The 27,267-nt window shown below is 36.1% G+C and overlaps 1 protein-coding gene across 1 annotated transcript in view; it reads right to left on the bottom strand.

Annotated features, from left to right (window-relative positions):
• The window catches only part of DPH6 (diphthamine biosynthesis 6), a 205,307-nt gene that overhangs the window by 123,879 nt on the left and 54,161 nt on the right, over positions 1–27,267 (bottom strand). The window contains exons 6-8 of the mRNA XM_005149286.3: positions 22,043–22,104; positions 11,888–11,982; positions 6,349–6,436 (exon numbers count right to left, since the gene is read on the bottom strand). Coding sequence (XP_005149343.2) covers positions 6,349–6,436; positions 11,888–11,982; positions 22,043–22,104 — 245 coding nt within the window. The remainder of the gene's footprint in view (positions 1–6,348; positions 6,437–11,887; positions 11,983–22,042; positions 22,105–27,267) is intronic.

Here is a 27,267-nt window from a genome sequence, read left to right on the forward strand (position 1 = left end):
TGATATTAAGCAAAAAAAAAAAAAGGAAGGAAAAAAAAAAGCATAAATTCACAGTACACATGAGAAGTCTGCGAGGAGAATTCAGCACTTATGTCGATATTTGACTTCACTGGAGAGAAAAAGGATTCAGTTAAGTTAAAGCAGTGTATTTTGAAATTCTCCAGGAAGGTTAAATTATGAAAAGGTCATTACCTATGAGAGGAAACTCAGCTCCACTGCCTCTAAAAGGGCTCAAGGGGAGTTTTATAAGCACTGTAAACATTAAAGGTATGTTCTAAGAGGGGCTGATGTTCTTTGATTGGACCTCATTTTATTCATTCCTCCAAGTAAGGCATGAAAGTCAAGGTAATAATCTACTTCATGTGAATCAATTGTACAAGAGAGGTTAAAAGAAGTCAACTAAGCACCCAACACCATCTATACCATTTTTTACTCATTGAATTACACCTTCAGCTACCACTGCCAGTTGACAGATTTTGCTGTTACCCTGAAGGCTGCCTGATAGCCCCTAACCCTTAAGATATGACTCAGAAAGTAAAGGAGCAGGAACACAAACCTACTTGAAATAGATCTTAAACTGGATTATACAAGAACTAAGAAATGGATAAAAAAAAAAAGAAAATGAAGTTTCTATTTTATGCTTTTATCCATGAGATCTCACTTTATAGAAATATAAAGACTGACTAGAAGCATGAAGTGCTACCTTTTCCTTCTTGAAAATTATTGTTTTACTGAACTAGTTGCTTCCACTGGGTAATCTGTAATGTCTACCATGAAACAACCAGTTTGCATTGTAGCACAGGCATTCCCTGAGTACTAATGTAACACTGAGTTTGTACCTTTTGGTCCTGTGCCCTGAGTAAGCATGCACTAACATGCTGCTGTGAATAATACTATCACATGCTGTGTTGGGTTTTGTTTTCACATCACCTGGATTTTGACTTCAATACGATATAACAAACCATCCCTAAGCAAAAAAACGTTAAATGGAAATGGCACAGTTCCAGCTTGCCAGTATGACAGCCACTTTGTTTCTCGCTTAAGCTTTACATAATTACCTTTCAAGAGCTCTGGAGCTACAGATATCTTCTGTAGGTAGTATTACAGATCTGTAACTTCTCTCCATTCTGTAACCTGGAGAACAGAATTTATATGCTCTGCAAGTGAACATTAAAACAGCACCTATTCCATTTTTATGTCATCTGTTCTTTCAACTATTTTTCTTAAAGTGTTTTCTGCAAAATGTGCTTCATTAAAAAAATTCACCCGGTATGTGGTGAGACTGTATCACAACTGGCTTGGTGTAACCTACAGAACTCCCTGTAGCTTTGCAATTTGTTAATACTACAAATACACAAAATTGATGCTGTGTGAAATTTTCCTGTCTTAGTCACATTCCTTTTTCCTAAACAAGTCAATATTTTATAAATGTTTAAGTTGATATTAATATTGCTTCACAGATATAAATAAAATTAAACATCTGTGTTTCCACACATAAAGAAGCTGGTCAGTTGCTAAAGCTTAGGGAATTTTTAAGAAATACTAGAAATCCTACAATGTGCCTTACATATACTAAAGACCATAAAGGTAATTATAGACTACTTTTGATATGGATGGCTATGATACATCACAATGATTCATTCAAGGCTGATTCCCACGATGCTCCATAAACATAGGTAATCAATCACCTTCCACAGCAGCACAGGTGCAGGCTACAGCAGAAGTATTAGGTGTGGAACCTGGCACTAGAAGAACAACAGGCTCAATGCCAGCCTAAGAAGAGCTGCCAGACTCTGTTTAGTAGTTATATTCAAATCTCATACAAATGTTAGTCTTCCATTCCTGTTGACAGCGAAAGTAATCTAAAAACTTAAAACTTAAAGTTACAGACTGCCACAAACAGACTAAGTTTCCCTTTATAATATTCTCATCACTTTAAAAACAAATGAAAAAAAACCCAAAAAAAACAACACAAGCTTGCTATAACGAGATTTTAATTAAATCCTACAGAACCTATTTTATCACATAACATTTTCATGTTACTTCACAGAAGCAATATATTTTCCCATTTTCTCCACTGTTTCCCCCACACCCACTGTACATTGTGATACCAAACTAATTTTGGATCAGTGCCTGCATGCATGCATATGCTTAACTATTATTCACATAACTCATGTCATTGATGCAAGTGCGCTCAGAATGAAGTTAAGCAAATGCATGAGTGTTCCAAGATCCAAAATCTCCTGTTGAAAAAGCCTTGGAGCTAGGACTTTGACTGATATAGCTGAAATTCCATGCAGTGGTCTTTTATGAAAACAACAGATTGCTTTCTAAAAAAGCTTACATTCTCCACTAGAGAAACTGCTATAAAAACCTATCATAACACAGTTCTAAAACTGATAGTTCTACCACTGAGCAGCAATGAAAATACAGTGGGGCAGAGAGCTCAGAACACAGGAGAGACTATGTGGTGTACCTTTGTAACAGAACTCCTTGAAACAAATACAATGAGAGAGATCGCATACATGTAATTGCAGTATTTGAAGTACAATACACAGACTCATAGGAAAGTCAGTCCTTTAAGTGACTTTCAAATAAAGTCTCTTCATTGTGAAAAGAGAAGAAAAAAGAATTATCTTTTCTCAGAGAACTGGACTGAATCTGCAGTCAAATGGAATAGGAACAAAAATCTTTTATTTACTATTTTAGTGTCTGAAATAAATCAGTTTATAAAAAAAATGCAGTACTTGTTACAAAATTTTGAAAACATAACTACAAGGTTTATCTGTATTATTATGATGTAGAAGAGAAACCAAAGGTTACCTAGGAGAAGTATCAATGATGACAAAGCATTCAAAAAATGCCACCCATAAAACATATTTTGCAACTTCAAAATCCTTCCTGTTCCCCCTGACATGACTTGCAGTGCTTAATTCTACAGCTAAAGTCCTAAATGGAGATTAATTAAAATAATTCAGACCAGAAGGAACTGGACAGAAACAGGCTACAAAATTAAATCAAGTTTAACCAGTTGGATTTTTCTCCTTTAATACACAAGGCATGTAAATATCTCCAAAAGACCTTTTCTAACTTTTAGAAGCGTTTTTAAAATAATCTCCAAACTGACCTGTGAAATAGAGTTGTTGATGTTTTAACAGGGGCATAACTGCTGCACTTCTGAAATGTGCTCCACCCACATAGGTCAAGATCTTTTACGAACAGGAAGACAAATAAGCTTTACAATATCAACATATAATAGGTAAATATAATGCAATAGAATGCTACAAGAGCAGTAGAAGGCATGATTCCCATCTTTTAAAGGCAAACAGGCTCCCTTCTTCTACCAAGTGTAGAAAGAAAACTACTCAACTCCCTCTAATTCTGGACTATCGCTAACTCTCAGTACATCAGCAGAGGTTCTAATGGCTTAAGTTTCTGTTCTGATGATTCAAACACCAACACAATTTAAGAGTAACAGAATAGCATAATATTAGGAAAAATTAAAATATTTTGCAAGGTTATTGTGCTGTCAGAATTAAAAAAAAAATTCTTTCACCGTTGTACTTTCTTCTAATTCAAAATACTCAAAATTAATTTTGTATTAAATAAAAAAGGTGATACTTGATTTAAAGATTCTGGAGCCTGCTTCAGAAATTTCTTCACCCTCAACAAAAAACATCATACATTTTAAATGTACAAAGTGGCAGTCTTACTATCAAAGTAAAATATTGATGAAGCTAGGTATCATATTATGTATATTAGATTGGTGACCTTGGTTTTTTACCATGAAGTAAATGAGGCATTACTGAATTTTGAGCATTTGCTTTATTAGCATTATTGCTGGTTTTGTTTTTGTTTTGCAAAATAACTACAAAAAGTTATCCTAAGCTGTGTTTACTGAACTTTTAATAATGTTTTAATAACACAATAGTATATTTATCTCTTTAGCCTTTTCTATATCACTGGTAATGAAAGAAAAGAGGGTGTGTTAAAGAAAAAAAAGCTTCAAGTATTATGCAAAAACACATCTTGAAGTTGCACGGTAATGTATTAAACCAGAACACTCAGTAAAATGTTATTTTCCCCCAGGTACAAGGACTCATTTTGCTGCCAAAAACAATTTAAAACAAATTTCTATGCAGGCTTTGTAGTTAAACATGAAGAGGTTTAGCTGAAGAAAATGCATTATAGAGGAGGAAAACAAGCAGAGACTAAGGTACAGTAGCTATACTTGCATAATGATTGTAACAGTAAATTCAAAAACGTAAAATTAACACATGTGGCACATAACAAAGAATGAATATACAATAAAAGTTAAAAATATGTATATATCTCAGTTGAAATTATAACAAAACTGATGTCATAATACTTACTAGAATTACACGTCACTGTGCACTCTATTAATGGTTTCAAAGTACTTACACAATTGGCTACTTTTGCACATTGTTCATGATGGAGTATTTTTTGCCCAATTTTCAGTAATCCCTTGAAAGCCTGAAACTAAAGTTAGTTCTTCTAAAGCAGTGTTTCCCTGAAGTAATTCGCTATTGTAGGACTGGCTTTTAAGCATCAAATAGTGAGAAAAAGTACAGTACCACAGGCATCTCAATCTCAAAGGCCTGTTTATTGTTATGCAGGTAAACCATGCTTAGTAAGAAGTTATGCTCTGAAAGACTGACTGATTTTCCATACTCATTACTTCCTGAAAACCCATCTTATTTTAATGTGCCATAAAATAATCTATAGCCAAAAGATACCACTTTTTCTTACAAGACAACCATTGCAGAAAACAGACTATTTTCCTTTTAATGATATGTTAGTTTATACACCAAAATCCAGGGCAAGACACTGTAAACCTTACCCCTCAGAGAGTGTGACAGCTTTATCTACAATAAATTTGAAATATGATTTACTGCAACACTGCTTGAAACTGTGAGGCTTTAACTAAATCTAAAACATCTACATAAGAAGGGGAAAAGAGCTTCTGAACAGATAAAAGTAAAATCCTGATTCTTATATAAAATTTTATGCATTTTAATATGATTTTTTTCCTGATTTATGTAAAGCTTTGTATTTTTCATTTTCCCTAGTCTGTCACATTGTAGTGATGTACAGTGCATTTTAGCATCAAGTTAGCCATGAGCAATAAAGTCAGTGCTCCCAAAGAAATATTAATATATTATCACTCTTCCCTATCATGCCCTGCTCCAAAATTTTCCTTTATTCAGCCTATTTGGTTTTGCTTCATATAGTTAGTTGATATCCTTTTCACAGTCTCCCACACAAATATTTAATGTTTTATTTTTGAAAGAAATCCCAAATTAGAAATTGACAGGATGAAATACAATTTACTTTCTAAGGCAAGAATGAGGCCATCATAGAAGAAAAGCGTAGAGATATTTTATTTGTTTGGAACAATAAAATAAAAATAAAAGGGGGGGGAAGGCATGATCTATTGAAAGCCATTTGGGAAATGTAGTCGCTCAAGAGACGTGAAATGTAAACTACCAATATAATAACGTTCTATAACAATCCCTACACCTGGAAGAGGTTCAGCAATCTTCAATCTAGAAAGAAGGAGGGAGACCTATAAACAGATGACTGCAACAGTAGCAGAAAAATCACATAGACGTTCAGGAGGAAAAAAGAAATAAACCATTGCACCCATAAAAGAGTGAAAAGAAAAATAGAAAAATGATAAAAATAGAAAAATAGCTTCTCTTTTGAGCTTCTTAGCTCACATACAGGTCTGCAATACTTAAACCACTAGATATCCTATCCCTGCTCTGCTGTTTCTAAGGAATCATAAGCTAAGAGAAAGAATTCCAGCAAATAATTCCTTTAAGATCTTTGACAAGAATAATCTTCTCTGCATGATTTGAAGTACTTTCATTAGATGCATCTCTCATATGGAAAAAAACCCAGTACGTTTAAAACCTGAGCACTTGTGGGTCAGTAATATTTGAAATCATCCACTGTACATAAGAAACAGCAAAAAAAGATGCCACCTCCCAGTAAATCAACACTGTTCATAGTTTTTCACAGTGTGCTTAGCTGTATTACACAGGTTACACATGTGCTTGAGCACGTGTAGCTTTGGCTGAGCACCTTGAGGTTTCAAGATCAAAAATACTACACACATACTACCCCATTCATTCATTTGGCACAAAGAAATATATGTGTTTTTTCCTTATGCTAAATTCTGAAATTCAACTAAATATGTACACTGTTATTGAAAGTACACCCACGTAAGAACATGTAGGTTCACTCCAAACTGTGACAAAGCAACATAAAAGTAGAAAGCATGCATACAGCTTTAAAGGAAGATGACATTTGCAATCTACTTGCCTTATTCTCCAGGTGTAATTCTAAAAAATGAAGGTAGGCCACAGGTGCAAATGCATCAGCCGAATGCACAACCACCTCAGCTGAATCTCTGGAATACAAAATTCTTAGCATCAAATATCAGTATATAAATTCACATATACATGATACTTAGTCAATGTATAACACAGATTCTAAGGTAACTCATTGTCAATCTATTAATTTCCTATTTAATTACGAAACAGATTTTGAATGAAATAAATGAAGAAAAAAAAGTTTGCTATATAAAATTGCATTGTTGGACTACACTATCTTCTCTAATTTTCAATTTTCAAAAGGAATACACTGTACTTCCTGTGTGAACCACAAGAGGCAGGAGGCAGGAACAACTACAAAACCACAGATAAAATGGAAAGAGTAAATTCGTTTTTGTTACCTCACCAACTTTGAGGGATCCCCAAAGCAGCCTGGGCAGAGGCACACAAGCAGGGACACCAGCACACTGCAGAGCTCAGTTCATGCTAGAGGATCACTGAACCTGCTATTTTTGCCTGTGTTCAGGGATTTGCGTAGGCGTAATTTACCACTGTGCTTTGATATTTCCCATAGCAGGGCAGGAATCTCAAGCATGTTCAATTGGGTGACTCGAAGTCTATCACAGGCCTGTGTTACCTAAACACAGATGTTCTACTTTTCCAACACACAAAGTCAAACAACAATTAGTATGATACATGTTTTTTGACACCCCAGCTGCAAGTCACTTGAGCGTGTTAAGATTCTCCTTGCTAATCCCACTTCCAGACAAGTACTGAGAGACTGAGTTAGCTGCAGTCTATGAAAGCATAAATAACATTTCACATTCTAGAGACTAATCTGTAAAGGAATCTTTTAATTTCATCAGCAGGAGATATTTTTTTCCTTAGAAGTCCATTCTCTTGATTAATACTCCAGGGATTAGTTCTTGAAGTATTAATAACATACAATATTTCACAATGAGAAACTGACTCAACCATCTTGCATCTGATACTGAAGACTACTAGACACAACTTTTTAATGCCAAATGTATTGGTAACAACAATAAACTTCCTGTGTGCTGATTCAAATTAGTTAATTTTAGTTTTCATTTTTACAGACACAATCTGTCACACTTTGATTCACAAGAGGCAGTATCTGTTATATCTGCATAGTTTTACTACTTAGGGAAAAGGTAGCTCTAGGAAACAAACATCAGACAGTGAGAAACTCAAAGAAAACGTAAGAGAAACTCAGATGCAGTACAATAAAATCTGCAAATTGTCATAGGTAAGGCTAAGGACACACACTGCTCTTGTCACCTTCCCAGTATTCAATGAGATGATAAAAAAACAGATTTCTAGTAATGTCACACAAACCCCAAACAAACAGCATGGAGTACATTCCTATGACGTACAGTCAACATGTGTATTTGATAGGACTATCATAGATAATCTAGTTTAATATGCCAACATTTCTCAGCTGATGGGTCACAGTAGGTACATTATTTGGTGCTGAAAATAGTATTACAACACATATAAGAAGATAATATTTTTTTCCTAAGTACTGCATTTTTTGACAGCATCTCCAAACATACATCATTATTCTAACAAAAAATTTAGAGTCATAATCATCATATCTCTTAAGTCTGCTTGAAAATCTAGGAAATATCTAATAATCTTACACCACTAACATTTTCACAAGACAAATATGACAAGCTAGAGGAAGTTTGAGAGTAACAATCAGTGCTCTCAGTACATGATTATTTTCATGTTTACAGATTTGTTTTTAACTCTGAACTTAGAATTACAAACGTAAACACAGCTAATAATAAGATATATGAATGCAAAATTATAGTTCCAAAATACTTGAAATATGGCAATTTAACTGAAAATAAAAATTTAACTATTCTGTGTTTCATAAATACTAATGGGCCTTTATAATGAGTAGATATCAGATGGCACTCAGATAAGAAATACATATTTTTGATTTGAACAGGTGTCAATCAATTGATTTTTAAATACCAGTGTAAGAAGGATTTGGTACCTCTTCTTATCTCCCAAATACTAAGCATAAGAAAGCTGACAAATAGATTACAATACTCTACCTGGGAAATCAGATAAAAAACAGCTCACTCTTGCTTGAATACTTTAATTCTAAGATCTTGCTTTCACTGCTAGATCTTGCTTGTTTTCAAACATTACACTTGATCTGACGTGCTTCCTTTGTGAGGCATATTTTTTAATGAAGATTAAGAATGATGGCAAGAATTCAATTTAATATTCTAAAGCAAAATTCATCATATAGTCTTACAGTAACAAGACTCCCACTTCTCTATAGTAATACATCACGGCTATATTTTTCTTTTCCTGAATTAGCAGGTTTCCCCATGCTGGAACAGGCTCCTGGCAAGAACTGTAGCCATTGGAGAGGAAACCATACGTGAGCAAGTTACCTGACAGAAACAACCAGGTTGCTCCATGGGCAACCCATGCTGGAGCACTTTGCTCCTGGAGGACTGTACCCCATGTGAAAGACCCACCTGTAGCAGTTCATGAAGTCCACAAAACAGACCCGGGCTGGAGCAGGGAAAAAGTGCAAAGAGAAGGAAGCAGCAGAGACACAGTGTTATGAACTGACCACAACCCCTGTTCTCTCCCCTGCTCAGTGGGGAGCATTTAGAAGATTCAGGAACAAAGAGTAAAGTTAGGTCTGGGAAGAATGAGGTTGGGAGAGAAGGTAGTTTTAGTTTTGCCTTTGTTTCTAACTGAAAAGTTTTCTTTTTTTTTTCAATTGGCAATTTTTCCCAAGTTGAGTCAGGTTTGTCCATGATAGTAATTAGTAAGCCATCACCCTGTTCTTATCTTGATCTACAAGATTTTTCACCTTATTTTCTCCTCCTACCATTCTGAAAACAGGAAGTGATAGAGGCTTGGTGGGCACCTGGCTGCCAGACAGGGTTAATCCATCACCCCTGTTTTGGTGGCAAAAGTAATCTTCAATTTTTTCTTCAGAAACTTTATCTATGAAAGACGTCTTGGAGGACTTCAGGAATTTAAGGACCTTGAAAATCATGACAGGTTTTAACCTCTGAACTGTAATTCTTACAAATCCATTCAAGCTTCAAAATTTGTATGAGGATGCATACCAGAACTATGGCTATCTAAACATTTGGTAACTATGCTAGTATATTTAACACGATTACAATGTCTCTTTTGATTCTGTGCATATAAGAAGCAAGAATGAAGAATAGAAAATAAATAAAAGCTTGTAATATATGAAAAAATTACAAAATATTTTCCTTTAGAAATTCATAAACTAATAGATTTCACATGAATGGCTCCTCAAAAGATATGTCTTTATGACATATTTTAAGAGCTAAGCATGACTAATCAAGCCAGAGACATATAATACCAGTGCAGTTATTCAATTTCCATTACTGAAATGTATATTTAGAACTAGCTGAGTAACTGTTTAACAGTCTGCTGTGTCATATATTTACTATTAAATATGCACTGATGTATATATTTGTCTTTTCCTGTAGTTTTGGTGAATTTATCTTTAACTTTATTGTTATTTGGAATGTCAGAGGTAGAAATACAGACAACTCAGCCAGACCACCTCTTTTTTAGGTTTTCCGAGCTGACTGGTTGGTTATTAAACCACTGATAGCCAGAAAAACATTTAGCACATATTATAAGATATTCCTACCTAAACTTGTGTTTGGTTGATCCCAAACAAAAAGCACAAGGTACTTTTTCTAAAAGTGTTCCTCAAATTCTATGCTACAAAAAAAACAACCAAAAAAAAAAATCTCTCTACACTCCATCAACCAAGAATTTCTAATGAGATGTTGTATCTATGCTACAAGAGCTTTGAAAAGGAGCATAGGGAAATTATGCATCCAAGTACAATAAACTCACAGATTTAATCTGTAACATAAGCAGCCCCAAAATAAATAGGAAGAATGTAAATAATCAGCCAAACACTTTCAAGTGCAAAAACTGATACAAGTATATTTAGTCTGTCAGTTAAAATCTATCTTTCTGAAGCATACTTTTTGTTGCATGTGTTGCCATATAAATGCTGAATAGGCCACACAGCTGGCAATGGGTAGTATTACTCTAATGACAGATTTTCACAAAATTCTGCCTCTGACACCTACTGGAACTAATAAGGATTTGTTGATTCAATAGAAATCATATCGGGCTTTAAACACAAAATTGAATTGTGCTCTACCAATGATTTCACAATGTTTTCTTTTTGTACTAGAAGAGACTGAACTGATTATATCTGGGGGCTTATTAGGAAGTTTTGTCCTTCATCCCCAGGTTTATTTGTGATAAGATGTACCCAAGCATCATAAAGGTTTTACTCTAGCTTCCTGCTTAACTCTCCAACTCCTACTAGTCAGCAGGTTGGCTCAAAAACTATGGCTTCTACCTAGCACCCGGTTTCCCTCAGAGAATCTTCAAGATTCTCATCTGGCACATATATTCATAATTCCAAGTTTAAAGATTCTACATTACTTTCCGAAGTTTCTTCTTATTGAAGAATTTCATAGCTTTCCTGCAAGGAGGTACCTCTAGACTCAAATTATCTAGTTTTTTAGTTTACTCAAAGAACATACCTCCCAGTCAACTGGTAGTTCAGCAGACATCTGCCAGCATAGCTGACATCCCTTTTACCAGTTTGTCTATTGCTCTTCTTTTCCCAAATGCATGCAATGAAATGAAACTAACAGCTCTTAGTTCTCTGTTCCTCATATGGGCAGATCCCAGTCTTGCAGAAAAATTAAACAAAAGACCTTTACAATGAAAGCCTTAATCATGTCTATATCCCCCGTAATCTTGACCTTCCCTAAAATAATTGAGTATCACCAATTCATTATTACTAGTTTGTTTACTAGGCTAAGAAAAGGAACAGCAGTCAAAACATCTCATTCAAAGCAAACAGGCTTTGTAAGTGTTCTATTTAACAAACTAGTCTGTCTGCATCAAGACACAAATATTTCCCATATCCCACTCCACAGATTTTTGGCAATTTATATCAAAGGAATAAACTACTCAGTGTAAACGAGATGGATCCATGCAAAGTTTGCATTTAAAATATTCTTTAAAAATTGCAGAAAAATGTTTATTGTTATCATTCTAAGCTGCTAAACTTAAAACACACACAGAGTTAATAGAACCCACAGGCTACTGATGTGGCATTTTATCAAATGTAGTTGTAATGAAAGATAAATATTACAGGCAATTCGCACTTCATGAAAGGATAAAAGTGTCAGTGTGTAGGTACCAGTTTTACTGCAGACCATAATCAGCAAGTAAACGAAAGTGCAAATGTCTAAAAAGTTTATAGCCCTCTATGAAGGCCTAGCCTTGTCAGGTATTGATTCAGGTTTTCAGAGGACTTTGCCAGTGTTAGACAAAGTGAGTGTTTGTGAACTTGGAGGACATGTTTTACCTCTGCCAACAAAAGTTGCCTCAAGCTAAATGTGAATATGTTCCCATTGCTTTAATATGAGGAGTTGGAAGAAACTGTTTCTTACACAACTATTTTCTTCTTAAATAGAGGGCAGTCCAGAGTGAATGTTTCGTATTCTCCACCTTCTCCGCAAACATGGACTCCGTATTTCTCAGAAAGCTAAAAAAAGAAAAAGTAAATACATAAGAATTACAATTAAAGCAATTACATAAATTTTGGTGAAAACTTCAGTGTGCACTTTCTAAATGACTACCCATTACAAGGCTTAAAAAGCTCCAAATATCATACAGAGGGTTACCGTTTTCTTCATATTTGTATGACAATTGTCTAAAAATTACCAATGTTCTCTCTTAAGTAGAACTGCCAATGAAACATTCAGATAAATGAATGAATTCCTAATTCTTCCTCCTCAGTGGCCATGACAGGCTGTTCAGATTCCTGTATTTGCCTATCTTTCCTCAGCATAGATACTTCATTTCTGTGAGAAACTTATACTGTAAATCATCACAAGAAGTAGCACTTCACATAGTAGAATACAATGAACAACGTTTTTTGGCAACAGGTTCAACAACTGCATTCCGTATTTTGTTAAAAATCCATTCTTAAAAAAGTAAAAAAATAGAACAAAAGTTTTCTAAGTCAAAAGCAAAAGCTAGAGAGGTAGTAACATGTCATTTCCTTTATAAATTGTACTGAATAAAGTTTCTAAGTCAACATACACATTTATGAATATTTTTGAAGCCCTGGATATTCCACTAAAACACAGAACAACATAAACCAATACATTCAAAATAAGAGATGTGACTATGCCCTGCTTTATAGATGAGACCTGTGGAGCAGGAATCAAAGTTCTTTTGCTGGAGTTAAGGAGTGCATAATTGCCAAATAGTTCGCTGTAATTCCATATTATTGTACTGTACTGGTGGATAGTAATCAAGCACCTGTACCACGCTTGAGCATGGGGACAACTACCCTTTTTCTGCAACATCTCACCACTAGATTATATAACCTTCTGAAGTGTTCCAGAACTAACTTCTTCAAGTCAAGTCCCGTCCATATTTTTTCAATTGCTGAGGTGAATTCATTGCTGAGGTGAGCAGCTCGAGAGAGGACGCCTTCAGCACTGGAGCGGGGAGGAGATCAGCATCCAGGAGCCTTGACTCAGAGTGGCAAAAGCCACCAAGAGAGCCTCAAGATCTCAACAGGCCTTGCACAGGAGCCGGCAGCTCAGCTAATGCAACATGGACTCACAGGGGGCGGAGCCAGGAGGAGCAGCACCAGCCCTGACTGGTTAAAAACCTGCCCCAGGGAGTGCAAGAGACCAGGAGCGCAGGTGACCAGGGTGGGTTGAGGCAGTTCACGCGGGATGGTGCACACTCGCCTTGTGACCAGGGCCCGGTCTGGAAGCTCTGCTCTGCCTGCCCCAGCAGTGGCCAGTGTAGGCACCCAGAGAGAGCCGATGAGAGCGGAGGCTGAGGTGCAGAGCTCGGAGTGTGGAGAGTGATCTTGTGAGGGGAGGGTACACAATGGACAGGGCTGCACTCAGTGCTCCCTGGTGGAGGTCCTCCTGCAGCAGGGGCTGAGCTGTGGGAGGCTATCAATAGGCTGCAAGATGTCAGGGAAGCTGAGCGGGAGCAGGACTGCTTGCTCCAGGCCCAAACTGTGCAGGGGCCTCAAGCGTCCACTGTAGCTCATGGAGGGAAGAAAGAAGCCATTAACCCGGGAAGCTAGGAAATAGTAACAAGAAAACAACAAAAAAGGAGGAAGAGGACAATTAAAAGCAAGGGGCTTCCTCCTAAATCTGATGTCCCCACCTAGAACCAATTTGCTGTCCTGCAGGGGGCTGATGAGGAAACAAACTCGCACCAGAAACAGCCGGGTGGTGCACTGGTAAAGAAGATCTGTACTGGTGCTGCCAGGAAAAAGTGGTGGGTTGTAATAGCAGGGGACTCTGCTTTGAAAGGCACAGAGGAATCCATCTGTCAGCCTGACCCATTCTCAAGGGAGGTGTGCTGCCTACCAGGGGCACAGATCAGGGATGTTGCAGAGAGGCTGCCTGCTCTAGTAAGTCCCACTGACTATTAATCCCACTTCTAGTCATCCATGTGGGTGCTTGTGATATAGACAGCAGAACCCTGGAGAACATACAGAAGGACTACAGAGCCCTGGGAGAGGTGGCTAGGGGCTCTGCAGCTCTGATGGTCTTTTCATCAATTCTCAAGGATACAGCGGAGGACCTTAAAAAGGCTAGGAGGATAGGCCAGGTTAATAAATGGTTAGAAGGGTGTTGCTACAGTCAGGAGTTTGGGTATCTAGAACATGGGATTCAATTTAGTAGGCCAGGTCTACTGGGGGCTGGTGGAGCTGGTCTGGCAACAAAGGGGAAGAGCAGTTTTGGTAGGACGCTTTCCTGACCTGTCAAGGAAGCTTTAAACTAGATGTGTTGGCAGAGGGGGGTCATCATTCCATCCCTACACAACTAGTCAGCTGCCAGCACCTATAATAAATGTTTGGAGCAATGTAGAGATATTCCAGCCACTCCAGGCAATGAGACGGCTTCATTTGGAGCTCAGCTCAGATGCCTCTATACAGCCTGTAGCATGGGAAACAAACAACAGGAATTAGAGATGTGGGCATGTCTACTGGGTTATGATATAACAGGCATCACAGAAACATGGTGGGATGGCTCCTATGACTGGAGTGTTGGAATGGAAGGTTACAAGCTCTTTAGAAAAGACAAGCCTGGCAAACAGGGAGGGGGAGTTGCTATTTATGTTAGGGATAGGCTGGAGAGAGTGGAACTCTGTCTGGGGAGAGGTGAGCAGTCAACACAGAGTTTGTGAGTCAGGGTTAAAGGGAGAACAGCTATGGGAGACATAACTGTGGGGATATGTTACAGACCGCCTGATCAAGAGGACTCTGTGGATGAAGCACTCCATAGGCAGAGAGGAACAGCCTCACGCTTTCAGGCCCTTGTTCTCAAGTGGGACTTCAACCACCCTGATATCTGTTGGAGGGTCGGTATAGCCCAGCACAAGCAATCCAGGAGGTTGCTCGATTGTGTGGAAGACAACTTCCTTCTGCAAGTAATAGAGGAGCTGACAAGGAGAGGTGCCATGCTTGACCTCGTGCTCACCAACAGGGAAGGGCTGGTTGGAAAGGTGATGATCCAGGGCAGCCTTTGTTGCAGCGATCATGAGACGGTTGAATTCGAGATCCTCAGGACAGTGAAGAGAGTGGGTAGCAAGCTCACTGCCCTTGATTTGAAAAGAGCAAATTTTGGCCTCTTCAGGAACATGCTTAGTAAGGTTCCATGGGATATAGCCCTAGAGGGCAGGGGCACCCAGGACTGTTGGTTGATATTCAAGGATCACCTGCTACAAGCTCAGGAGTGTCGCGTCCCAACTAGAAGGGAGCACAGCAGGAAGGCCAGGAAACCTCTTTGGATGGATAAGGAGCTGCTGAGGAAACCTCGGGGGAAAAAAAGAGGCTTATAAAAAGTGGAAGCAAGGACAGGCGGCCTGGGAAGAATACAGGAATGTTGTCCAGGAAGCTAAGGAGCAGGTTAGGAAAGCTAAGGCCCAGTTACAATTAAACTTGTCTAGGGATGTGAAAGATAATAGGAAGGGATTCTATAGGTACATTGCAGATAAAAGACAGACTAGGGAAAACATGGGCCCTCTCCAGAACCTATCAGGAGAACTGGCTACACAGGATTTGGAGAAAGCTGAGGTTCTTAATGACTTCTTTGCATCAGTCTTCACTGGCAAATGCTCTGACCACACCATCCAAGTCTTGGAAGGCAGATGCAGGGACTGTGAGAATGAAGACCTTGGGCCCACTGTAGGAGAGATCTGGTTCAAGATCATCGTTAAGAACCTGAATGTGCATAAGTCCATGTGACCTGGTGAAAACAGCTGAAATGTAGTAGTCCTTAGCTCTGCTTCAAGCACCAGTGTTACTATTGGGAATATTTATTAAACCCTATGTGCTTTTCCTTAGAGGAACAGAGGCCCACTTGTGGTGCTTCTGCAGTCAAAGCAGCAATGCATTTGTATATAACTTGTAGGAGATGGTTAGAAAAAGTCCATCTGTGGGCTAGGAAATAATTCCAAATTTGTTGTTTGTGTATTTTTAGGCAATCGTTCAACTGGGATATTTATACATTGTAGATTCAATCTTTCATATGGTTACCAGCAGATATGTGTAGCAAGTCTATCTGACATATTGAAATGATACTATATTTTTATTGTTGAAGGTGAATGTGTAGTTTGTGTTAAAGATCACTTTCAAAGTTTTTTATTTTACATATTCAAAGTGTTTACTTTTACTCAAATGCTTATTAAAAATTACAGTCCTGACACAAAAGAGAACTCCATCTGTCAACAGTGGCAAAAAGGTTCTTATAGGACAAAAACATCCAGAATAATTAATGTTGATGCAACAAGAACAGACAACCTACAAAACAGTCAAAACTTTTTATTCTTCGTCTTGTAGCTTCCGCTTGAAAAAAAAACAACCCCCCCCAAAAAAAAACACCAAAAAAACACCCCACCCTAAACAAAACTATAAAAAAAACCCAGAAAATATCTTTAGAACTGTAATCTCACTATTCCAGTGAATACAAGCAGTGACTATTTACAAATTATTTTCAAAATTTGTAGCTCTGCTTGTAAACATCAGTGCCTAGAATATTTATTGGCAATTAACACTGAATACACAAAAGATGTGTGACTATTTCCTATCTTTCATGTGGGAAATCCACACTTTCAATGTAACTGGTTTCAAGATCATTTTTGACATCAATTATACAAGGCGCTAACGGATTTTCAGTTCCCACTAATGTCAACAAGAACAGAGGATATTCAGCAGCTCCGAGAAAGATTCTTAACATTCACTTAAGTCAGCAATGTTTTAAAATTTCATCAATGAAATCAGAACTTTGCCTTTTAGTCACTTAGAATATTAACATTTCTTGAAGAACAATTAGTTTGTTGTGCAAGTTGGATGCTATATTCATAAAAATACAAGAGGTTAAACCCTAAGCTAAATTTTACATATCCCAAATCTGCTTCTAGTTCAGATGAGACAGAAAACAGTATATTCACAAATTAAACTTAACTAAAAATGCAAGTCCAATTCAAAATTCAAAAGAAATATGACGAGTCTTCTAGACTACACAAAATTAAACTTAAATACACAATGAGACACAAGGTACACAGAGATGATCAACCCAAACATTACCTGAAGAACAGTCTCTTCCAACAGGAACGGAAAACAAGGATTAAAGCTGATTTTGGCATTTAAGCTTAGTAATCAAAGATAAAAGATATGAATTCAACTGCTTCCTACTGCAAGGGAAGACCTTTGTTCCCAGACAGAAACTGTAACACTTAGTAAATTATCTATAATTACAGGAACATTCTTTACATAAAGAAGTACTTATCAACTTCAAAGGCAAGCATAAAAATGACTAAACGTTTTCTTATTGTCTATTAGTGGAGACAGAAGTACAGACAAATATAAAATCATATAGTGGTTAGGGTTGTAAAGGACCTTAAGATCATCTAGTTCCAACCCCCCTGCCACGGGAAGGGGCAGCACATGCTAAACAATGTAACCCAAGACCCTGTCCAGCCTGGAGTTGAACACTGCCAGGGATGGAGCATTTACCATTTCCTTGGACAACCCATTCCAGTGCCTCACCACCCTTACAGTAAAGACCTTCTTCCTTATATTATAACCACAATATGCATTTGCCATTTTATAAATAAAGTCTCAGGAGAATATGAGCAGCCCCTGAGATTTGGTAAATTGCCAATAATGTTTTTGGTGTAAAAAGCTAGGGCTCCAGGCATATAAGAAACAGTGGGACATGAGAGCAATTTTAGTTTAGCAATTATGTAGCAACCATTCATCAATAATTTATTAGACACCTATTATTTAGAAAAAAGCAGCAATTTAAGAAGCTTCCTTGCCACAATGCCAATGCCCTCAGCCACTAAAATTAATTCCTGAAAAATGTATGGGTTGCAGATCATCACTGTACTCATAAGTTCAACCTTCTGTATGTAAAGTCAAAAAAATTGCAAAACTAGATCAAAGTTTTTCCCACCCAATACTCCTCCATCTTTTTTGCTGCGACAGCAGCAAAACCACTTCCCCTTTACATTGATATAATTTTATTGTACACAAAGTGAAGTAAATCTGAAGTCTGAAAACATATTTTTCCAAAGTTAAATAATTCAGTGGATGAAATCAGTGTTTACTTGTGGGTTTGTTTGGGTTTGTTGGGCTTTTTTTGCTTGTTTGTTCGCTTGTTTTGTTGTTTTGGTTTTTTTTTGGGGGGGGGGGTTTGATTTGGTTTGTTTTCTTTCCAATTAACGTTGACAGGCCTCTTGTTATGCCTTAACAAGATTTTTTTTTCTGAAAAGAAAGTGGTTACTTCATGCTTATTTTTTGTATGTCCAGAACAGAAATTATAATAGAAATTATTTTTTATTTTATAGTCTGTTCCTTAATGTAAGCTTTTAGTATAAAAAGCAGTAAATAAAGTCCTAATTCCTGACCTGTAGTATCAGACAAGTGTACTTTATAAATACATGCTAAAATGTAAAGCAGGACATTTCCCTGTCAATCTCAAATGACATTTCATACATGTTGTGGTTCAATGTAAAAAACTCTGTTTTACTCAACATTGGTATTTTTTTTGGCACTGAGCTTATGAAGATATAAACTGGTTTTCAACAAAACTGAAGAACACATAGAACACTACACAACTCAAACAGAACTGCAAAGATTCTCATAAACTTGCACACCACACTAGCAAACACAATGTAATGAAAAAACTCTGCACCAGCTGAATAAACAACTATGTAAAGTAACATTAGATGTCAATGGAGAACCCACAAGAGAATCCCACAAGAACAGGGAAAAAAATAAAATTCGCAAAAAAATATCTAACGCCAAATTCCAAGGATTTTGTCGTGAAATTTGAAATTACTGGTTAGATAATACAACACAAATAAAAGATACAAGAATGTATATAGTTCTGGTAGTTTTGGTGATGTGTAATGTTAATAATTAATTTATTATGATGTTTGCTTTGGTATGACCAGAATATTAAATCTTTCCTCTCCTCTTTACTGAAATCTACTAATTCTTTGCTCGCACATTCTGTCTACCAGAACTTCTAATAATAAAGACTTCAGAGTTTTCCAAAAGAGTATTTTTCATGTCATAAACCTAAGCATTTCTATTCTGTTTATAGTTATTGATTTGGTTTTATTAGGTTTTAAAGTCAACTAAGTATACAGCTAAAACAATTTATTTGTACTGACTTTGATTTTCATAGCATGCCTATGCACAAGAAACAGCTACATAAACAATCAGTTGGCAGTCCCCCCTACAGTGGCCTTGTAACCAGTTCCAAGCAGGGTAAAAATGCCCTACTAGCTCTAAAGCTATGCAGTTATTGGTCAGTTTATTGTTGTATCAATACAAGATAAAACCTGCAAATGTGCCTTCAAGAAATATTAAACCATGACAATCATGATTTCAGTGAAACCAGGTAAATAAGAATTACTTCACTTGAGCTGTCACATACCAGGAAGAATACATTTTCTCCAAAATACCAGGTAATTTTTTTTTCTTTTAATGCATGATAGTGAAACCAAATGCAGACATATACTTCTTTAGCGTTATTTTAATTATGGCCTCTTAACATAACTAAAATTGCCACACGTGCTGCTGTAGTCTCAAAGAAAATCAAGACTACATTTTTAAGTGAGTAGCTACCCATCTGCAGCCCTACGGAAAGCTGCAACCTGAATTTTGGTAACAGAATCTTTTTTCAAATACAGGAACTGTACTTTCCTCCTTTTGGCTTTTTTAACTAGTCACGCATAAATATGAATTCATGCAATGTGACTAACCAGTATGAAACTGATATTACAGTAAAGCTGATGCTTTTCTTAAATATGTTCCACAGTAAAAGGCTTATTTTTTCATGATTACAAAGTTTTATCCTTCTCTAGCTGACATTTACTAATATTCTAAAGGAATGGCTCTGACAAACAGAAACACCGCTTAAGTGATCTGCAGCAACAAATTGGGGGAAGAGCATTTAAATGTTGATGGCACTCTTAAACTACATATTAGTTACTCGTGACTCCGAAGATCTTCCAAACAACCTTTGTGTGAATTTAAAATCAGTAACCATTTCTACAGTACACACGGAACATGACTTCAGATGTCAGTAAATCTGCTTCTCCAGAGTACTGTTACTCTTTTGCACTACACAGAATGACAGCAACAGAGCAGGTGTATGAAGCAATCGTGGAGTGCAGTGAGTCCAGCATGTTCAGGCAATGCAATGCCTATGTACCAATTAAGCTCCTGGAAGCAATCTAACCATGTTCACAAGTGGTGAACTGAAACTTGTGAACTCTGATGCTCAGTGGTGAGAAGTACTGAATAGTCAAGTCAAGCAGTCATGTTAATACAGCGTCCAATTTAGAGTTTAATGAGATTATATCACCTAATCGAAAATTTTACTGATGCCTGAAGTGGCAAACCCATTCCCTTTTCCTTCCTTTTCCTGTAGAAAACCAATCTATTTTCAGCAGAGATAAATCAACTCTCTCTTCTAACTATTCTTGGATCTTATTTATAATCCCTAAATTTAGCAGCCATTTACTGGTTTAAGTGTATCTTTATTAAAACCACATGAGATGATACAGAGAAATATTTTATATATAGTTAATATTAACTTATTTTTGTTTACTCCATGTCTCTGCCACTGTTTTTTTACCTGTACTACATGCATTTAGGAAGATATTTATTCCCCTATTTTCCTTCCCTTTTTTTGGAGCAGGAACTAATACCTCTCCATCCATTCCCTGGTATTCTTAAGCCTTTGTTGCAGTTGAGATTATCTGAAGATCTAAGTGAAGCAAGACTTATAAAAGGGAATAATGAAGTGGATTTTTCACATCGACTAGTTGATTTGGCAGGGGGAAAGGATTTCTGGGCAGATTCTCCAGCTCTGAGGCAGAAGCAGCAAACCTCAAGTAAGAGCAGGCCAACAACAATCTCTTCAAGTAAGACTATTTGAATGTTATGGACCTCTGTTCTTCCTCTTCAACTTCGCCAAGTACCAATTATCTATCCTCTGCTCTCCAGCCACATAAATGACTACTAAAGTAAAGTTAAACTCAAGATATAATTCCTATTTAAATAAGCTACCTTTAGCAGCAAAAGAGGTTTTTAAAGTTTCTAATAAATTCTAGTTACTTTTTCTTTCTCTTTTGCAAGTTTGACAGGACCTTAACTGCTCCAGAAAAACTGCGTACAAAGCAAGGCTGAATGGTAACTCCTCAGATTAACAACAAAAAGTATTTTTAGGAAATTTTGTGCAAATTCAGACATCTTACACTGATAAAAGTTACAGCAAGACTATTAAAAACCAAATGTACAAGTAATCATGGGTTTTTAAACAGGCTCAAGGACAAGAAAGGAAATATGGTAAACTGGCTTTGTCACAGACAACATATGAAAAACGCTTTTGGACCTGTTATTCTTAAACTGTACTTAGCATGATGTTTGATTCTTCCACCTCAAAGAAAACCCTGGTACAAAAACTGTTTCTTTCCCCCACTTCTCCCCACCTAGTTAAATATTTTTTCTTTAAATAAATTTTTTTGGTCCACGTACAAGCATTTTCCCTGCTTTGAGGACTACATAACCCTTTGCAAAGAATTAAGTACATCCTCGGGAATAAAACTCTTTAGTCCATTTTTGAAAGGCCCTATAGTATTCAGTCTGGCTGTGTAAAAATGGTATGAAACATTCAGATACGGATATCTATGGGGAAGTTTTGTGTCACCTGTCCTTGCCATGAATGTCTCTAACTCACATGTAACTATTTAGCTTTATCATATTAAAACAGAGTTAGCATTGAGCCTTAATATTAAGGCTTCTTCCTTTTAGCTTGTTTTCACGACAGCAGCACCATTTGTGTTCTATCTCCAGAAAGAATTTTTTTCATATTGAAAGTGCATATCAGAGGCTTATATTCAATGTACACAAAGATAAGCCTTGAGTAAACACCTAATTTCTGAAAGTAACTAAGTAACTAAGTTAATTTTACTGAATTTTTTGCCCATATTACTTTTCATTGCAACTTTACCTCTATGAGGATCCTTTAAGTAATACTCACTTCCAAAAGATGAGGCACCATTTGATCCAGAGTTTTTCCTAAATGCTTCTCTGGATCTAAACCTGGAAAACAAAATCAAACAAACAAAAACCAAAGTGTCAACACATTTTTATAAAGTACTGTTAGAATAACAATAAGGACTTTTTTCTTTTTTCCCCCCTAGGGAAAAAAAAAAGAAAGAAACAAACTCAACAAAGCAAACACAACTTCATCTGAATTTTTCATTCTTATCCCTTCTGGGCAACTGGCTTCCCTGTTTGTGGAAAAATAAGGCCTATTACCTTTCCACTGCATGTCAACTATTGTTTTCCTTTCTTAGAAATTTCATTAACCAGTGAAGTAAACATGTATGTCCATGGTAATAAATATATTACACAGAACTATACCTCTCAGTCAGAAGTTACCTTTGTAAATACCTACTGAATACAAGTTAATTTTCGTATAGTTCCTGGAAATCGCTGGAAGTGTCATAGATTGTATCCCATAATAAAAACTTTTTTGCTAAATCATATTTGCTGTGTGCGTGACCTGCAGAAAAAAAGGTAAGAATTCTTACAGAGTATCTTGTACTTTCTGATCTATCACAAAACACTCTGAATGATGCCTCCATTTTGATTCATTCTTCTTGGTAAAAAAGTACACCCTACTAACATTTTATAATTCCTCTAACTTGTCCTTCTGTGTTCCCATTTCACCTTTTCGACTTTTACTTTTGCCAGTTCATGGCTGTTAAATGGTCAGTTCTCAGGAATAAATCAAATAATTGGCAGAAATTAGTACTGGGATAAAAAACATGCAGTAACAACTGTTTCAAAAGCTGACATCACCTTCAACCAAATAAATATCCTAGTTGGATTTGACACCGGGTGGTCAAAAGGTCTTAACATACCACGTAAATGAGAAATACCAAATGATGACTTCTGAAAGTGAAGGAACACTGGAAAATTTTCAGTGACCATATTTTGTACTACTCTCGATTCTTGTGGTTTGGGTTCTTTTTGCTCCGATTCCAGTACTTTTCTATTTTTTCCTACTCTATTGCTTTATACAATAATGGGTATAATTAAAGAGCTGCCACCAGAATGGTTCCATTTAGAAGCAATTTCTAAAGTATGTACCTTGTAAAGCACTTTAGATCATTGATGATGAAAGCTGTTATATAAATGTATGTTACACTATTACGGAAATTCGTTGCTGAGTTCAAATGATATGCCTTTTAATTTTTACAATGACTGTCTTGGTATGTTTAAATTCCTGTGAAACTAAAACAAGTTAGAGTGAATAAGATCTCAAAACATTAGGAAAGTTTTTAAATATTTCATTAAAGCACATTAAAAATTCTCTACAATCTAGGGGAATACTTTAAAAATTATTAATTATTAAAGTGAAAGAGGACTGAGGTTTTTTCCTCCCTCTATTCTTTTTTAGTATTGGTTTATTGCTCTCTATTAGCAGACTAAAATGTACGATGCTAGATGTAAGATAAGGGATATGTTACAAACATGAGAATGGAAAAAGTTGTCAGAAACAGACACACTAATGTGCTATTTCTTCCACAGCTTTTGATATTAATAAGGATATACCTACTGTACTGTCAGCTAATGAACACAAAATAATAATTTAAAAAATATTATAAAAATAATATACAAAATACAAATAACTACCTATGGCTAGTTATAACATTATGGCTAAACTCTTCATTAATATTGCACCTGCATGGAAATCTGAGAATACAATATACTCTGTTTCTCAGTAGAATTCTGTTTTTTGATAGCTTGTCTTCTTTTGAAAAATATTATTTCCTTTAGTTTCCAACAGATTTGTATGGTTAATGTATAGAGACTGCTAAATATATACTCTCAAAAATAACCAGTGCAACCTGCAATTTGCAGAACCAGTAATCCATATCTCAAATCTTTAATGCCATGCATGTGTAGATGAAAGTGTATGTCTACTGCTAGCATTAGTGTAATAAGGTATTTATAACTATACCTACAAAACAGTTAATATGAATCTATACTTCTATTTTGTACATTTTTCTTTAAGCTCATGAGTAGATTGATTCAGGTTCTTAAAATGACTTAGACTAAAAACAAAAGCAATGTATTGTGAATTCTTTGTACATTCCATTTAACCACATCCTCCAGATCTTTCCTCCATCAAACTAGATGTGAAGAAAGCTGGATGGGTGGATAAATCAACAACAAGGTCCAAAGGCCTGGATGACTGTATGTAGAATTAAGAAATTAATTAGGAAGGGAACTATAATTTGCAGCACTGACATCTACTTTACTTAACTTGCATGTATCAATGGAAACCAATTACAATTGAATTAAAATATTCACTTTTATTACTTTACTGACTGACCCTGAAGTTAATGCCTGCTTTATTTAATTGCATCATCTATGAATAAATGTTAACTGTAGAATGTTATGCTCCATTATGTTCAATGCATTTTTTAAGTCCCCAACTGAACTACATCAGTCAATTTATTATGTGCTGTCAAGAGAGCAAGGGGGGCTTTGTTTCTTTAAGATAGATCAGTAGATGATGACAGAACCATCTCAAAAATATTGATAATGCTTAAAAGCGATCAGTAAAATAAATTGTGCTGTCACCTCCAGTTCTGTGGCCTAGTTTTACTGTACAATCATAAGTGATAGCACAAATGGCATAATCACTTCCAAACAATTTTTACTCCATCCGAAATTCCTGATAAACCCACTGACAGGAGCAGATACTCTTTTCTGCAGTTACCCTCTGGGTTGCAGAGCCAGAAGACATGGGTGTAGAGAATGCACAGCCAGAAGACGTGCTGTAGAGAACTCTAGCAATATCAGAAGAGATTCAGGACTTTGTCAAGGCTTTGTTCTGTAGTTAAAAAGATGCACCAAAGAACATAACTAAAAGGCATTTCACTAGTGTTGAGTTACGCAGAAGAAAATTATATTTAACGGTTCACTTCATACACATGTATTAGTGTAGCATAAAGTCCTCACCTGAGGAGTAACTATCTGATATTACTTGCATTTATCAAGACCATCAGAAAATCAAGTTCCATTTTCATGGAATGGCATTCAGCTAATAAAAGCCACATTGTAAAGCTTCATCTTACTAACAAAAACATGCCTTATACATGTTTAAAATTTTAAAATAGCCTTGATTTTAAGAAAGTATTTTATTATAAAAATTTCTGGGTTTACCCCTTAGTAAAATACTGAATAAATGAAAATAAACCATAGCTACTGGCTTTAAGAAAGGGTGGTACATAAAGTACTTCTGAAAGCCACACTTAAAGTTTCCTTCCTTCTTTCTCCTGACTTGAGAAGTATTGTTGGGAAGATTAGTATCCTTATACCATCATTATGACAGTCAGGGACTGGGGCTTAACTTCTGATGATGGAAGACAATATAAAGCACAATAAGGTTTCTGGAAAGATCCTAATTAGCTGCTTACCAAAAGCAGAACTATTTAGATCTTTAAATAAGAAAAGAGGCAAAGAAAGATTAAAGTTTTCTGGTATCAAATCTAGTCTCTTTCTCTTTTCAATTTCTTTTTTCAGGAAGAAAATGGCATAAGGAGGTGATGTGACTTCTAAGGTACAGAAATTCAGAAATTTTGAGGAAACACAGAAGAGTATAAAGGAGAGATGCAACAACCCATCTTAGAATGGGAACAGAGAAAGCAGGACTATTTCTGAAGGCAAAATCCTCTATTTAGAAAGAAAAATATACACAAATAATACAAAAATCACTGATTTTCATGAAGCAGGATCAAACACTATTTCTTAAATTATGCAGAATCAAAAAGTATGCTTCTAATAGCCCACAAAAAGCCTGTACACAAAAGGATCAGTTGGTAAAGGAGGTATACTCTGCAGGAGCACAGTAATGTCAGATACTCTTCATGATGTAAAAGTATGCCTGCCACAGAGACATTAATGCAGTGTAAATCTACACCTTTAAAAGCCTTAAAACAAACTATTCTTGGTGTCATATTTAGCTTTCATTTCTATGAAGAGCTAGGAAGTGAACTTTTTGTCTGTTAGCATAACTTGACAGGTTCATAGTTGATTCTTAACTTTCACACATGAAAGGCTGTGTAACAATGGTGAACGCATCCAATTCCTTAAATTTCCTATTCCAAAACATAAAAAAAATTGTAAAACATGCTTAATTTTCATACAAAAATGAAGGAAAGTGCAAGACATAGGGGCTATTACTCCACCTCTAAAAGATTTGAAGTGAATATACTCCCAGTTTTTTGTATAAAAGCTAAATTTATGCAACATGATAATGCGCCTACTTTTTATTTTTTTTTCCTCTTTTTTTTTTTCTTTTCGTATGAGGTAACTTATCCCTGTGGGAACTGTATAGGGGTGGGATCTGAAGGTATAGTAACTCTTCTCAAGATAAGTGGTAGTTATGAAACATTAGTCCTGAAGCAGTTGTAGTACGTTTCTTTAGGATCACAGTTTATCTTCTTCCTTGAAAGTACATCAAATATTTTCTAAACTAGGTTAGTCTGTTGTCATCAAATTTTAGAATACTAAGAGGTAAAAAGCTCTAAAACCATTCATGCCAGTAATGTTATCTGTAATCTCTTGTGATTATTTTTTTTAAACATCAATGTTATTTCTAGTTACATCTAGGTTTCAAAGCAACTTAGCTCTGCCCTTTTAGGAACAGAAACCTCAGTAAGTCTTTCAAGAAATTGAGTATTGTTTCATCAAACAAGGCAATATTTTCACACAGATCCTTATGTTCATGGTTTTAAAAGATTGTGAAATTGCTTAACAGCATTAAACTGCTTTTAATCAAATCCAAGACTATACAGCAAATGGTTCAGCTAACTAAAAATACTGCCTCTGTCAACTTCTTCTCAGGACTTTCAATAGACGTCAGAAACTTAGAAGTTATTACAGGTCTGGTTCATATAGCCACGTATATAGGGCTTTCACAACATAAATCTGTTTTCAGTGTTTTTAACTTGGGTTTACTGAAATATCTTGAGTAGAATTACTTTAGAGCATGATTTATTCATTAATCGATTTAATTAGAAAAGTTCAACCGTTCCAGCATCATTACCGATAAAAAAATGTACTGTTCTGTCCCTGTTACAGAATTCTGGTATTTCCACACTTTGTACAGTCCTAGTGCTATTAAATTTTGATGAAAAGAATTGAAATGGATTCAGTGACAGAGAATGAGGCCTGCTGCAAGTA

Source organism: Melopsittacus undulatus, chromosome 4, assembly GCF_012275295.1.
Source record: "Melopsittacus undulatus isolate bMelUnd1 chromosome 4, bMelUnd1.mat.Z, whole genome shotgun sequence".
In the NCBI taxonomy this organism is placed as follows: Eukaryota; Metazoa; Chordata; class Aves; order Psittaciformes; family Psittaculidae; genus Melopsittacus; species Melopsittacus undulatus.